The 16730-nt window shown below is 40.7% G+C and overlaps 1 protein-coding gene across 1 annotated transcript in view; it reads left to right on the top strand.

Annotated features, from left to right (window-relative positions):
• GTF2F2 (general transcription factor IIF subunit 2) overlaps positions 1-16730 on the top strand; it is a 91070-nt gene that overhangs the window by 37039 nt on the left and 37301 nt on the right. Inside the window, exon 7 of the mRNA XM_042868591.1 lies at positions 3220-3301. Coding sequence (XP_042724525.1) covers positions 3220-3301 — 82 coding nt within the window. The remainder of the gene's footprint in view (positions 1-3219; positions 3302-16730) is intronic.

Genomic DNA, 16730 nt, shown 5'->3' with positions numbered 1-16730 from the left:
AAGTGAACAGAAATGTGATGGCTACTAGCAAATGTGGCTTTATGGAAAGGTTTTCTAGTCAAACAAACCTAACTTGTTATTTGGGGGACTGCAAATATGCTTGATGTGTTTGCAGCCTGCTTAATATCTCATATTGCACATAACTTAGAATCTTGTGGCATTCTGATTTTTGTCTAAAAAAATAAATCAGCAAGCATGAAATAAGATTAAAAGCTAGCTGACAGTTATCAGAAAGTAATTATCAGTAAGAAGTCACTTGGGCTGTAGTTTGAAGGGCTTTCTCCAGGATTAGCAAGAGAGACAGCAGCAAGTAAGAATCACTGCTTATGTGATGTGTCATGATTGACACCAGTGCTGGTCAGGCAGTGAATAACTGTGACAGGACTGTCGTAGCATGACCTGGATCACTTAATTCACAGAATCTTTTTAAAGAAAATGCATTTTAACCAAGACAGAAGCAATTACATGTATATATTCCCTAAGAACGGGGGATGCAGAGTAGAGAGATAAAACGTGAGGCGTCGGAAGACTCAGAATAGATGCAGTGGTGCTATAATAAGCAATCAACTCCATCAAGCCCCTGAACAATCGATCTTGGGGGGAACCACCAACACAGAGCAGTTCACTGAATCCTAAAAGAAATGAGGCCGATTGTCTTCTGAAAGTCTCCCTCTGTGTGTTGAATTCAGAGTTTGCAGAATAACCTTGAGAGGGCTAACATCAGGCAAGATGAATTTCAAGCTCATCTCCTGTAGCTGTTATTTTATTCCCTTAAATGGTTTTGGTAAGACTGGTACAGAAGTATTTCATCTCTTTTCTGGGCTCTGTGTTGTCGAACTATCATTGAAAGGTTGAGTTAGTGCAGGTAAGAGCCACACAACTTTATTGAGGTGTGTTTTTTATTAAAGTGCCTTACGGTGAGATAATGCATGAACTTTAGCTAGCTTCATTTATTGAAAAGATGATTGAGAAGTGACTTGATTGCTGTGTAAAAGTGCTTTCACAGAGAGAAAATACCAGGTACTCAAAGGCTCTTTATCATAATATAGAAAGACGTAATGAGAACCAAGTGCCAGAAGCTGGAGACAAATTCATATTGGAAATTAAGCACCAATATTAGTAGCACTTTAGTCACACACAGGTTGTTAGATTCTGCACAGAAGAAAGAGGATAACATTTAATTGTATGCTCAGGCAGTCAGGCAAATTGGCCAAGTGTTTTCTTTTCATCAAAACCTTACGGATCTGTAAAAAGGGAAATGTTTTCATAAAAATGATGCTTTATTTTCATAGAATCATAGAATGGCCTGGGTTGGAAAGGACCACAGTGATCATCTCATTTCAACCCCCTGCTATGTGCAGGGTCACCAACCACCAGACCAGGCTGCCCAGAGCCACATCCAGCCTGGCCTTGAATGCCTCCAGGGATGGGGCATCCACAACCTCCTTGGGCAACCTGTTCCAGTGTGTATGAAAAACTTCCTCCTAATATCTAACCTAAACCTCCCCTGTCTCAGTTTAAAACCATTCCCCGTTGTCCTATCACTGTCCACCCTCATAAACAGCCATTCCCCTCCTGTTTATATGCTCCCTTCAAGTACTGGAAGGCCACAATGAGGTCTCCCCAGAGCCTTCTCTTCTCCAAGCTAAACAAGCCCAGTTCCCTCAGCCTTTCCTCACAGGAGATGTACTCCAGCCCTCTGATCATCTCAGTGCCCTCCTCTGGACCCGCTCCAAGAGCTCCATGTCCTTCCTGTACTGGGGGCCCCAGGCCTGGATGCAGTGCTGCAGATGGGGCCTCACAAGAGCCGAGTAGAGGGGGACAAGCACCTCCCTCTCCCTGCTGGCCACCCCTTCGTTAATGCAGCCCAGGATTGGCTGCAGGCGCACACTGCTGGCTCATGTCCAGCTTCTCGTTCACCAAATTTTGTTCCTAAGTACTTGCAAAAGTAGTGTATTCTTCTCCTTTTACATGATTTAATGAATTTTTGAATCAAAACAGGAGTTTTAAAATTAAATTATTTTCTAGATATGTGTTGTTGAAGCAATTGCTGTCTGCATTATTTAGGGATTTCCATGTGTAATAGTTTTTAAGTTGATAAGGCATTGGTAAAAATCTCAGGCATCTCATAAATTGCCTTGTGTTACTAGATGTTGGTTTTCTGAGTGTTTCTGTTCTCATCAGTGGTATTGTCAGCTGGAACTGGCAGTGACAGTGTAGCACCCTGCGCCAACAGCAAGACAAGACTTCCAGAAGGAATTTTTAAATAGAGTTAATGAAGGCGTTGAAGTTAAGAAACTCATCCTTTCTTTTAAGCAAGGCTGTTGCAGAGAGGTGTAGGTTTTATACATATTGCATTGGCTATGCCCAAAAGAAATTGTTAAGTTGGCACCGCCACCCTCCGTGCAGTAGGACACAGTAGTGCAAAATTAAGTGCTTGGCAAAAGTGTTACGTCTCCCTTCCTTTCTGCTTATGGTTGCTTTTAGTTTTCAGGCTTTTACTTCTTTGTAGGCTGGTACTATCGCATTGCTGTCTAAGTACTGTTGCTCTAAGCTAAATGGTGTTCTCATCAGACTACAAAGCAACTGCTACCCAGGTGAATGGGGAGAGAACATTATTAAATGTAATGTGGTAGGTGGTTTTCTAGGTAATTCATTTCCTTTTTCCCCAAGCATTAGCACATACATAATGCAATAAAATAACATTCCATTGATGAGCAATGTTTTATTGTAATAAGATGGAAATTAATTACTTCTTTTTTCTGAAGGTGAAAACAAAATTAAATCTCATTTTGTCTTTCACTGATTTTGGATATTTTGGTAGGTAAGTTTTCTTTGTAGATAGGCTTTTGGTTTTTTTATGCTGACTGTATTCAGTGAGAATTTCTAGAAAACCATTCCTAGGTAAGTTGAGTGCAACTGTCTGAAGAAAGTAGGCCCACACTTTTATTAAAAATCTCACCTTTGTGATTCATTCTTAATACGTAAAGCATCTGATTGCAAAATGAAGATGTGCTGGGAATACCACCTGTACAAGAATGATTCTCCTTCGTTTTCCTCAGTGTCAAAATAGCAGAGACTTTGAACTTAATTTGACATTTGAGAACTTATTATTGCATTGTATTTATTAAATCTGAATTAAACAGAAATGCAAGCTTTGACTGTGTTTGTGTTGGTTTTTTTTTTAATGTCCAGTTTTGCTTTGTTGTCTTGTACCAGATAAACTTTCCCTGGAAGGAATAGTGGTGCAACGTGCTGAATGCAGACCTGCAGCTAGTGAAAATTACATGAAACTAAAAAGGTAGGACAGCTCTACTACAAATGGATATGTGATAGCTCACTTTGATGCTTTTGTTTTCCGAGAGATGAACAACGTCACTATTTTCATGCTCTGATATAAGATTTATACAGGATTGGAATAGATCTTTCTATGGGAGTGGATTTTACCAGAAGGGACGAATGGAGGCTGTCGTGATACTTATGCCTCCCTCTTATATTACCTGTTGGGGTGATATTGGCTTGTGCATTTCATCACGTGCAAAACTCTTACTAGAGCACACATTGTGCCTGTTCACATCTAAACATATGAATATGTGCTTGTATTTGGATGTTCTTGATGCAACATTTCCTGAAGGCTTAAAGGTTTACCTATGTTTGGTCAGTTGGTATGTTGTGTGTATATACAGCTGTGTGGATTGTCCAGCCTGAATTCCACTGAACAGTTAGTACTGTGCTATGGTGGGCAAGGAGCACCAGTGACATTAAAATGCCCTAAACAGGGAGACCTAAGCCAGGATACTTTCTAGAAAAGATAGTAGAAGTGACATGAAGATCACTAAATGGTCTCTCTCCTTTACGGTCTCACTTAGTGACCACAAAATTGCATTCAATACATCTCAGAGTTGCCATGTGGTTCATATATGATTTGCATAATTAACTTGATGATGCTCTCTGTTAATAAATCCAATTTGGAATTCAGTTGTGCTTTATATTAAATACATATTTGCATGTTTTAAGCATGTGGGTTTTAATAAAATCACTCTTAATATTTTGAGTTTGTTGTTTAGAGAGAAGTGCAAAGCAGGAAATTTCAGGAAGAGAATTAACAATGCAGACTTAGTTTCAGAATGTTCAAAATCAAAAAAGCAAAGTGGTATTTTGATGTTTTCCCACAATTCCTGATCTGTTTTATGTGCATCACACACCACACTTCCAGTATCTTGTTTTATTAACCTCCTCTTAGATCTAAATTGCTCCAGTATTTCCTTATTGTTTTTATTCAATTCTGAGACTTCATGTTTTAGCTGCTGGCAAATCAGTGCCATAACTTTGCTCGTGTACAGTGAACTACTTCATTTCAGACTGTGTTCTGTGATTGCTATCGTGATTCCTATCATCAGTGTGAAATGGAGTATGAAGCAAATGTGATATTACTAGAAAAGGACTCGTTCCATTCTGGCAAATTTAAATATATATGAATATCGTCTGTGGAATATATTTGCTCCGTAATTGTTTTAATTGCAGGTTGCCTGATCCAAGTGCTTTTTAGCGTTTTCTACAGTCTCCTATTAGCTGATCAGATAAGGCCACAGCAGGAGGTCAAAACAGAACTGATAGCTTTAATGACACGCTGCCTGAACTTTCAGTTTTTCAGCGTTCTGTACTCTGTCGTGTGCACATGCATGCAGCCCCTCCTGATCTTTCATGTTGAACTCCTGCAGGAGCAACAAAGATAGAAAAAGGAAAGCAGGTTTTGTCTTTGGAGGCACTGAGAAACTGAAAACTGACTGTATTGCGTGGTTTATTTTTTTCCCTATCCTGTAGGGAAATTGGCAGGCTGTGCATGCCTACTTTCTAACTTTCCATGTTGTTGGGGAAAAAAAAATAAATTAAAATCTCATCTGGTGGAAATCAGCATGAGATTTAGCAGATCTAGCAGTCACAGCCTCAGAAGAAATTGGTTTATGTCCAAACAGAATTTCTGGCATTTCAGTTGTAGAATCTAACTTTTCACTCCCGTTTTATTCTCTCCCACCCTCAGCGTGCTACAGTTTGTATTGGTGCCTAAAAGACAAGTGAGAACATTGAAGATAAACCACATAAATTATAGAATTGTGTTATATTAAACTATTTTTATTTGCTTTTTTATTTACTATTATGCTTTACATGAGAGAGACTCTCCAAAGATGGGATTGATAATACTGAGAAAACAGCAAATCTGTTGTGTAGGCTTAAGTGCTACAACAATAAATTGACTTTGGGAAGGAAATAAAATTAAATGATAAGTGCAGTTGCTTCAGACTTTGAAGATCTAGAAAATGAAGTTAAGCTGCACACTCCTATAACTCCAATCATTTGTTTTCTACGAGCTGGCAGTGACCTAAAGGAGTTACATGCCTCCCTGGTATCAAATGCAGATACGGATCTCTTCTGTTAGACCCTCTTTATCTGGCTGAAGGTTGTAGGCTACTGGGTATGGTGTGCAGCATCGTGCTTGGTTTCTATCCTGATTCTCAAAGAGAGGGCAGAGCAACCGCCTTGCGATGGGACTACCAGCAGTTAGGTGGGAGATGAGTGAGATATGTGGGTTTAAGGGTGGGTAATGAGCACAGAATTAGATGACACGTACATATGGGTGCAAGTGTTGGCAAAGCTGGCAGATTTCAGGGCTTCTTCCTGGGAAAGAGCCTTCGATTTGATGATGGGAAGAGTGTAGACAGCTGATGTTCGGAACAATTTAAATGCAAGGTACAAACATGTGTCCAGTCAGAAAAGTAATGCAGAAGTTGTGTGACCTTCAAATCAGTATTTTCTGTTTTGGAAGTTATGTTTATCTATTTGTTCTGTTTTCCTGAACTTCAAGCTCTAGAAGGGGAATAAATTCCATGAAACACTTGCTGTACTGCCTAGTACAGCTCCAGGCTGATCAATTTCATAGGTGATTATTAATTTTTTTTAATTAACTGTGCATTTGTTCTTTGTAACACTGTAATGATTAGTTCCCTAGGATTGGTCAAGTTGTGTGCAACATGGTAGCTGGGTACCAGTCTGACAGTTCTAAGGAGAGGTTTTGAAGAGAAATGCAAATACAGTGCAAGTGTTTGATGAACCTGGTTTGATAGCACTTCCCCAAAAGTAATGAATGGACAGCAAAAACTGGAAGGAAATCAGAGTACGTATTTCATTCTCAAATGTGCTTCTCAAATGCTTGTTGCCTTTCAGAAGGTGTTTTTTGGGGGCAGACTCCGGATCGGTTATACTTAACCTAAATTACTGAACTCTCCTAAACTGTGTTCCAGGTTTAAAAACATGTATTTGCAGTGCCTATAAGAGCTGACGTTTAAGGCTTCACTGAGACCAATAATATCTAGAATTCTCTCAAGTAACTTAAAGATGCAACCTGAAGTGTTGTTAATGAAAATGGTATTTGCCAACATGGCATCTCATAACAGGGTGACATGAATTCTGTATGTCTTCTTGCTTTTTCTGTTTAAAGGTTTCAGTGGAGAATGTGATGAATGTCCTTAGAGAAAACTGCTGGAATAAACATGTGTTGTGTGCTTTTTGGAAAAATGGGTTGTAAGCTCAGGAGTTAATGATCTTTTACCTTTGAAAAGTCACATTTCCTTCCTACTTTGTTACGTAGGCTGCTGTAAGTCCTGACATTTGCTAGTCCAGGCCAAGAAAGTGAAATTTAATTAGTGTGGATGTTTATTAGTTCTCATCTCAAAAATAGTGCTAAGAGTATTGACTGGCTGACAGTTCAGAATACTGCTGAAAATGAACATTATGCCAGGATTTTCTTGATTATTTTTTTTTTTTTCCAAATACCCCCTACTGGGAAAAGAAAATGAAGAATTTGACCAGCATGCCACCTCACGTATATTTTTGTAGATATTCTCAGTTGGCTACGAATTTCCTTTTGAAGAAAATACGTATGAATAAATTCATGCATTTTCCACAAAAGCTGACATGCTGCACGAATGCTGTTCAGTTTGTTTCAAGTGGGAGGCTGTTTCTGTGCACAGCTGAGATTGCATCTGCCTGTCAGTCAGTGCAACCGTGGTTTTCAAGTATTGAAGATCAATTTCTTTGTCTTGAAATAAAATTCACTGTAGTTCAAAAAGATGTTCCCTAAGTACACCATTAAGTAGAAAAAACAAGTGTTTTTTTCCCACATGGGAAAACATTTCCAGTCCTAGCACTGTTCTAGAGAATAACGTGCATGCTCATACGGGTTAAGGCATACTGTCTAGAGAGGTGCTGTATATTTCCCTAAACTTCCTTGACATCCATCATTTTTTTACAAGCAAGCAAGTGCCATTCTACTTGTAAGCCAGTAGAACTTGGACTGCAAAGTAGCAGGCACACAGGTACTTCAGTTTATTCATCCATTTTATCAATATGGTGGCCTTCTGTGATGGTTTAACAATGTCAAGTGTAGAGTCCTACACCTGGGAAGGAATAATGACATACATCAATAAGAGTTAGAGGCTGACCTGCTGGAAATGAGCTCTGCAGAGAAGGACGTGGGTGTTCTGTAGGACAACAGGTTGGCCGTGAGCCAGCAGTGTGTCCCTGTGGACAGGGAGGCAAGTGGTATCCTGGGGTGTATTAAATTAACATGGCCAGCAGGTCGAGGAAAGTGATCATCCCCCTCTACTCTTCCCTGATGAGGCCACATCTGTAATGCTGTGTCCAGTTCTGGGTTCCTCCGTTCAAGAAAGAGAACTTGTAGAGAGAGTTCAGCAGAGGGCTACAAATACAATGCAGGGCCTGTTGCATCTCCTGTGTAAGGAATGACTGAGTAACTTGGAGAAGACGGACAGGGAATCATCACTGAAGGGCACTATAAGGTCTCCTCGAAGCCTTCTCTTCTCCAGGCTGAAGAATCCCAGCTCTCTCATTCTGTCCTCATAGTGGAGGTGCTCCAGCCCTCTGGTCATCTTCCTGACCCTCCTCTGGCCCTGCTCCAACAGCTCCATGTCCTTCTTGTGTTGAGGGCCCCAGAACTGGATGCAGTACTCCAGGGGGGGTCTCACAAGAAGCAAAGGGAATCTTATCATCGCTTCTAAATATCTCAGGGGAGGTGGGAGTCAAGTGGGCTCTTTTCAGCGGTGCCCAGTGCCCAGTTAAAGGACAATGGGCACAAACTGGAACATGGGGAGTTCCATATGAACTTGAGAAAATACTTCTTTGAGAGTGATGAAGCACTGAAACAGGCTGCCCAGAGAAGTTATGGAGTCTTCTCCTCTGGAGATATTCAGAATCTGCCTGAACACTTTTATGTGTAACATGCTGCAGGGAGCCTATTTTAGCAGAGGAGTTGGACTCTACGGTCTCTGCAGGTCCCTTCCAACCCCCACAATTCTGTGATTTTTTCAGACTTTCGGAATAGAGTAAGGAAGAGAAGCAAGTAAGAAAAACATGGTTAAAGTGAGATGTGTTCGGCAGCACGGAGGAGTGGTTATTTCTCGCTTCAGAGATTGTTTTGTTGGTTTGCTACATATTGCTTTGTGGTCTTAGGCTCTTTCCTATGTCTCTTTTCCCTTGCATTTTTTAAGAGTGCTGTTCTGAGATTGTATTTTAATAGGTCTGTTATATTACCATGCTATTTTGTGCAGTTATATGAAACAGTTCTAATTTTGGGTGCTGCTTCTGGCCATTATAAAAATGCTAACAAATAAGGAGTAAACTACTGTTTGCAATGCAGCAGATATTTTATCAAGTGTCTCTTAAACCTGCATAGTCAATACATCCTTCTTGCCCCGTTGTTGTCTTTAGCTTCTGCTAGCCAGAAAGAAAGAAAAATGAAAAAATAAGAAGTGAAGCATGGAACTTTTTCACCCCAGTATACTTAGTTGCATATCAGTCATATCAGTTATGGAGAAAGGGTATTCTTTAATTTTGCATAAATAGTCATTGGATCTCAGTTTCCTTCCTCTTGCAAATGCATGGAGACACAGGATGGAGAAAGTGGGCTTCTCTGCTGGATAACTTACCATTCTCCTTTTCTCTTGCCTTAAAATGGATAAAACATGAAAATTGTCTTCTCTCTTTTACACATCATCAATTCCAGGTTACAGATGTGCCTGCTTTTCTTGGGAGCTGAAATTGTGCGATGAGGTGCTGCTGGGAGCTGCTGTGCTCCTTTATAGCAGGCATGTAGAATGATTCCTGTGATTTTGGGGAAGGCCCATTGCTGAGAGGAAGTTGGCTGGGAGGTCATTTTCAAAAAGAGTAAAGATGCTTAGGGATGTGTATTTAAAAAAGGGCTTATGGCAAATATTGAGTGGATTTTTCCTTATCCACCGGGGAAGGAAATCTGGTGTTGCAACTGAGGAGCTCTCATTGTCCTATTTCTTTAAAGCTGGCTTTATGTAGTAATATTCTTCTGATTACTCTGCTTCTTTTCCCCTGCTATGACAGGCATTGCATTTAAGATTGTAGCTACTTTGCCTTTGAGGCAATTAGCCAAGAAGCTATTTGCTGAAAGGGGCAAGACTAAAAATAGTGACTCTGGAGTATGTTCCAGCTCCAATCCTAGCAATTCTTCAGACTGAAAAAAGTCATATTCAGTACCAGCACCAGAAGTCCTCAGTACTTGTGTTTCCAGAGAACCTAAATGTCAGTGACACCATTTCCTGCTCTTGGAACCAAAGCCTGTGGTGTCAGCAGTGTTGGAGGTCATTATACTTTACTGCTACCGAGTCTTTGGTATTTGTAAAGGCATCTCCTCCCATAAGGTGTTTTCTTGATTTCAAAGAGGTTCTTAATTAGTATTGACTGCAATTATCCTTCCTGTTCTTAAGTCTTAAGCAGCACCAGTTCTTCTTTTCAGCTACTTTTCCTTCTGTAGTGTGGCTGTCACACTGTAGTGGGTGAAAACCTCTGAGAGAGAATGCCAATTTAGCTGTCATGAGTTACCTTACTACCCTTCTGGTTTTTTTGTTTACCATCATGCTTGCCCCTGTCAGACAAGGTGAGGTAGCTTATTGGTATCTAGAAAGCCATTTCTGTGTCAGAGTTCAGATGTTAATTGTGGGTTTCTCTGTTGCAGAGCTCAGGGAAGCTCATGGATCTCTCCCTAGCCACTATGCCAGATGCTATAGTCATGCTGAACACTGCGGGTGTTCTGGGCTCTGCAAAACTGCTTTGGCAGCCACCAGCCTGACGAGCTCAAATTTACACAATATGTAGAATGTCATCACCACAGTACATCTTCTATTTTTAAGCAACTTTGTTCACATACTACTGATGATATTTGCAATTTGGGAAAGATCAGTAGACTGGTATCGTCCAACAGCCACCCTGCTGCCAAGAAGCTCCAAAAATTGTATGATCTCGGTGAGTACTAAAAGTTATCCTTGTGCTCACTCACCAAGTGGCAAGCTCTGTTGGTGGTGTATTGATTTCCTGGCTGATTAAAATATGTCTGAGATTTTTGACACTGTAAGAACAGTAAAACTGTCTGGAGGGTGACAGGGTGCTTCCCTCCAAACAGCACTTGTTATTTGGGATATAGCCAAGTTCAGAGCAAGTTCATAGATGACAAACCATCCATCCTCCATTCCTGGTTCTTTTCTGCAGCAGCGTCAGACTGTAGAGCTCCAGTGCCTCTCAAACTGGGCTTCCCTGTGAGCAATGAGTGATTTAATTCCTTGAGATATGGGCAGAATTCCAGCAGGAGCTTAACAGTTAGACTGCCATAGGGCAGCCACAGCACGGAGGGAGCAAATGAGGTATCTCTTGTGCTACTCACAGGCTCTGTGGGTGGAAGAGATCACAGCTTTAGAAATTAATTGCATTACATTTAATGGGAGCGTCCGTCATCCCCTAGGTACCTCAGATACCTGGAGCGCTGAAGCATCAGTTAGTACACAAGAAACACTTTACAAAAAGAGAATATTGTTCTGCCACCTGCCAGTGTCCCAGTCCAGGCTGTTTTTTAGGTGTCTGCAGAACTGAATTCAAACGAACATCGTATTTAAAATGATATTTTATCAACAGAATATGACCTGCCAGTGTTAGTGATGTACAAATCATAAAATTATTCCTCAGTTATGGGTCTGCATTGACTTTGAAGTTTGCATTTGCTTTGTGTTTATCTGATGAAATACGTTTTTTAAGTGGACTTTGTAAACAGTGATCGTACAGTTGGTTGTTGTGATATGTCTGGCAAGCTGTTGCATCCTTTGTTTGCAGCCGGTGGTTTTGGCCAGCATTTCATCATTGCCAGTTCAGTACCTCTGATGCTTCAGTGAAAATTCTGCTCTATGCGATAAGCCGGTACAGTCAGTGGAGCTGAACACATAACCATCTGCAGTGGTTAGATAGAGCTATTAAAAGCTAGCCAAAGGTATGCTTGCTGCACAGTGTCTGTGTGATACCATCGTGGGACTGGAGTGCTTTATCCATCTCTGAGGATGGAACTGGAAGCTTTTCCTGAGCTTCCCTTATGCCATGATTGCCATGAGTCATGTACCCTGCTTTAAAAAAAAAAAGCATAAAAGCACTGTGGGCTTTCTGCTGCCCAGCTCCTTCCTTTCCTATAGAGCTGAGCCATTTTTTGCCAACTACTCTGTAATCGTTAAGGTTTAGGATCAGTGTTACTTTGCATTACAATTCTATTTGAGGTTGTTCTTGGATCATATGATTGTCTTCTGTTGCACATGTCTGTAGGTCACTCCAAAAGTAATGCCTCCTGTTCATTTCCATGGAAACTACAATAGGTGCAAAAAGCATGGTGACACTAATAGAGCAAATTCTCATCTATGAAACACTGTTTTTCAACATAGTCACCACCATTAGCTATGTGTTTCACCAATGATAAACAGGAGCTTGGATGCCACACATAAAAATCTGCATGGCCATCCAGAATGTGGCTTTCACATCACTGAAACGTGCCATGCATTGCCTCACTGTGCTCACATCCACTGGTTGGTCTCCACTGACTCTCAGAAAGCACCAGTGAACATCAGTGTGTGCAGTTTTTTCTGCATGAAGGAATTCAGTGACACACCTTTGCTCCGTCTGCACTTCTGTGTCAAACTGTCAGACTGTCCTGCTGCCATCTGTCGCACAGCAGTAAATTAAGTGAAATATTGGTGAAAATGTTCAACTCCTACTGCCATGCCACCAACATCTGCCTCTGATGCTGTGTGGGCGCACATGATAAAATAGAGTAGGCATTACTTTTGGAGTGACTCGCGTAAGAATAAATAATGCTGGTGATAACTAACGTCCAGCTTTATTAATGTGTTTGTCCAAGCATCCTAGCACACAGTTGTCAGAACCCTTTTTGCTGGAAGTGCAAAAAGCCCTGCAAAAAAATTAACAGGTACAGCACCATCTTTCAGGTCCCAGACATTCTGAAACAGTAATTGAGAGAAGTGTGAACAGCCTCCTTCGCTCAGTCCTAGGCAGAGCTAACACGAATTCAGTATCTGTGTTAGATCTCCGAATGCTTCAGTATTTTTGCAGAAATATCTGGCTAACCCCTTTTTTAATGCTGATGGCAGAATGAGGAGGAACTGTACCCTGCAACATGTGATACAAATTTGAATTACTGTCCTGCTGTTCCCTCAGACTATGTGTGTGCTTGAGTGCTGGCTGAGACCCTGCCAAAGAGGAAGATAAGAGAAGAAATAGTAATGAATTAAGAAGAGAGACAGCTCACCCAAGAGCTTTCCTCTGCTCCTTCTGCTTTTGGACTGTGTTCAATTCTGAGGCTCTGTACAGAGCTCCCATTAATAGACACCAAACTTGGGGATTTTATAGGGGTCAGGATTCCAATCTGCAGGCTGTAGAGTCAAATGGACATCCATCTTCCTGCAGAATCAGTTGAACTGTGTTAATTCTGGTCAGAATAAGGCCAAAAGGTGACAATAGCTTTAATGTAAACAAACTAATTGTAAAAATAGAAAGAAAAATAGGCCAATGCAAGAGTTTAACTTCTCACAAGTCCACTCTTTTTAATCCCTAGACCATCACATCTACAAACATGTGACCACTTTCAATTTAAGAGCAGAGAATGATGAGAAAATTGTGAAATCATTTTGATGGGGAGATAAAAAAGGGTTTGGTTGGAGCTAGAAGGGATGCCAAGCTTATTTTTAAAAGTTCTTATCTCATATCTGAAAAAAGGAAAAGAAGGGATCCTATTTCTCTGGTTCTCTAAAAGTGTTAACTACAGCTCTATTTCTGAGGTTAGGAGGAAGTCCAATGTTCAAAACCTGGTATAAGGCTTAATGTTATCTGCATTGTAGTTCATTTTTCCATCTGGAAAGCAGATAGGAGAAATGAGCACACAAAAATATTCATGGCCAGATTTCTCTGTGTAAAAAATGGAAGAAAATCCCAGCTTTCTGGAATATATTCTGAATTGAGAAGTCATCTTGAAAGAAAAATTTCACTGTATTGTAAGTGTAGGTGGGATAAAAATGTATGATAAAAATAGCAGACTACATGAAAATCAACACTGGAGATGTTATATGCTAATATCTGAGAGATAAATTTATTTAGTACTTCAAAATATGGAAAAAAACCAAAAAACTTCTCAAGTTGTATTTCAAATAATTCTGAATTCTAATTTCAACTCAGACATTGGCTCTTACTGCTTCCTCTGAGAGCTGTGTAGATTGTTTAACAACTTTACATTTGATGTTCCATGCTGTAAAGGGACGTTTCGGCTCTTTCTGAGAAGTAAAATGCAGGGAACCAGTAACACACCTAAACTTTTGTATCTGAGGTCACAGAATCACAGAATCACCCGGGTTGGAAGGGACCCCAAGGATCATGTAGTTCCAACCCCCCTGCCTGGCAGGGCCACCAAACATACACATTCAGATCAGGTTGCCCAGGACCCCGTCCAACCTGGCCTTAAACACGTCCAAGGACGGGGCATCCACAACCTCCCTGGGCAGCCCGTTCCAGGGCCTAACCACTCTCCTAGTAAAGAACTTCCCCCTAACATCCAACCTAAATCTTCCCTCCTTCAACTTCAAACCATTTCCCCTAGTCCTGCTGTTATCAGCCCTTTTGAAGAGTTTACTCCCCTCCTGGGTGTAGGTTCCCTTCAGGTATTGATAGGCTGCAATGAGGTCACCCCGCAGCCTTCTCTTCTCCAGGCTGAACAAGCCCAACTCCCTCAGCCTGTCCTCATAGGGGAGGTGCTCCAGCCCCCTGATCATCTTAGTCACCCTCCTCTGGACCCTTCAAGTGCTCAACCAAGGTCAAATTGCTTAGAGCATTAAGAGATGGCTGTGTTGGAGAAATGACCTTTTAGCTGATAAAGAGGATCAAAATACTGATTTTCAAAGCAAGTGGGTGTTTTTGTAGGCTCTTGTAAAGCCTTCATGGATACAGCAAGCTGAGAATTCCCATTCTCAGGTATTTTTGGTATCATGAGTGAAAAGTGATTTCTGTGGATTGACAAAATAGATGTATCTTCATGAAATTGAAGAAGGTTAACTTGTTGATGTTATGTGAAATAAGCTGCCCTTCAGGTAGGTGTGGTAACCGGACGGGGAAAACCATCTGTACTTCTGTTCAACACAACTTAATGGTTCTCTTACTATACCTGATATCTTCAGATAAATGCATTTCAGATGCTGTCTTCAGTGTCACTTGGTCTTTGTTGTTATCGGTGTGATGCAGTAGCAGCGTCTGTTGATGGGAATGAAGTTTATGATAAAATCCAGCTAATTAAATCCCTACCGGATTTATAGTCACACATCAGGTGAAACTGAATCATACAAATATTTCTTATTACACTGTGGAAAAATTAAAGCATCTGTTGTCATTTCAAACCCTGTAGCGAATGTTAAATAGTCACCTAAACCCTTTTTTCCTATCTTTCTAGCACAAAGTAATACAAAATTCTCCTTATTACTGTGACATAGACCAGAAAAGCTGTTCTGGGTAACTAAAAAGAAACGTCTACAGCACAGTTAACGCTGCTGCGTAATAGAGTAGGAGTAATGAGTAGGAGTAATGGTGTAGGTTTTATAAATTGGTGCCTAAATCCCTGGAACCAAGTGCTAGATTATAAGTCTTTTTTTTTGTAAAACTCTTTTTACCTCTATTTTGTGTTAGTAGATAAACATCCAATGCAGTATCCATTCTAAGTGGAGGATGCTTCTGACAGGCTACTAGTTTGTGTCACCTTAGCAAAGGCAAAGCTAACAAATAGTTCTTTCAGTTTCAAGCCAATTTATTACAAACGAACAAGATATTCTTCCTACTTCTCTGTGCTGTGCACTTAGAACTGCATGGGGTGGCATAGAACATCCTTCTGTTGTTAGAAACAAACAGAACTCTGAATGTCGCTTGGATATTATTTTGTACTCTGTGGAGAACATTTATTATATAACCATAGTAAAAACTATTTTCTTAAATTTTATTAACCTGTATGTTAGGCTAGTAATGTTGAGTTAGTTAATCTTACTTTAGTAAGTAATTCACATTAGCTCTGGTATGCATGTGCTGATTGTTGCTTATGAGCATGCCTAAGAATCAGCGTGTGTTGAAAGTGAATAGCTTTTGAATATTCAGTGAAGTACATGAGTTGTTGTGTAGCCAGTGCCTGTAATCAAAGCAGTCTGAACATAGATTGGAATATGGGAATTATCCACTTTCATTACTTTGCTCTTATAACTTAAAGAGTTTTCTATTACACACCTCTTTGTATTTAAAAGGGACCTCAAGAGATCATCAAGTCCAACCTGCTGAATCAGGTACCCTACGATAGGTGATACAGGTAAGTGTCCAGGTGGGCCTTGAGTATCTCCATAGAAGGAGACTCCACCACCTCTCTGGGCAGCCTGTTCCAGTGCTGTCACCCTTGCCATAAAGTTGTTCTTCCACATGTTTGTACAGAACTTCCAATGTTCAAGTTTTAGGCCATTACTTTTTGTCCTATTGCGGTGCACCACCAAGAACAGCCTGGCCTCATCCATTTGCCTCCCACCTCCCTTCAGATATTTATAAATGTTAATCAGATCCTATCCTCAGTCTTCTTTTCACCAAGTTGAACAGATCCAGGTTATTCAGCCTTTCCTCATACAGGAGGTGCTCCAGGCCCTTCATCATGTTTGTGGCCCTCTGCTGGACTCCTAGGAGATCTCTGTCTTTTTTGGACTTGGGAGCCCAGAACTGGATGCAGTATTCTAAATGTGAGCTCACCAGAGCAGACTAAAGGGGGAGGATCATCTCCCTCAACCTGCTGGCCATGCTCTTTTTAATGCACCCCAGATACCATTGGCCTTCTTGGCCACAAGGGCACACTGCTGGCTCACGTCCAACAGAACACCCGGGTCCTTCTCTGCAGGCATCCTCTCTAGCAGGTAAACAGGGGGCAGACATTCATCTAAACTGGTGAGAGTAAAGCAAATAAGTTATGGACTAATCTACAGATACTATTTTCAAAAAAAAAAAAAAAAAAAAAAGAGTTTTCAAACTGAACAGATGAAATACCTATATATTAATAAAAGTAACAAAAAAGACTGTAAAACATTTGTAAGAGATCACAGGTAAAGTGTTACAAGCCTTAGTGTACCGTGTTTTAGAAATAGATATGCAAGGAAATAAAATGGCACGCAGATTTCATTTGTGGTCAGTAAATTCAGAATTTATGCACCTCACTGACTTCTTGGTCCCTGAACATCTGGATGGTGAGGATGGAACAAGGCCCTTGAAAACAATATCCTCTCTCATAGAGGAACACAGCC

This window comes from Lagopus leucura, unplaced genomic scaffold, assembly GCF_019238085.1.
Source record: "Lagopus leucura isolate 7727_CA_CO unplaced genomic scaffold, USGS_WTPT01 Super-Scaffold_100001, whole genome shotgun sequence".
Classification (NCBI taxonomy): domain Eukaryota; kingdom Metazoa; phylum Chordata; class Aves; order Galliformes; family Phasianidae; genus Lagopus; species Lagopus leucura.
The sequence above is the reverse complement of the archived record's forward strand: the minus strand, read 5'-3'. Positions and strand labels throughout refer to the sequence as shown.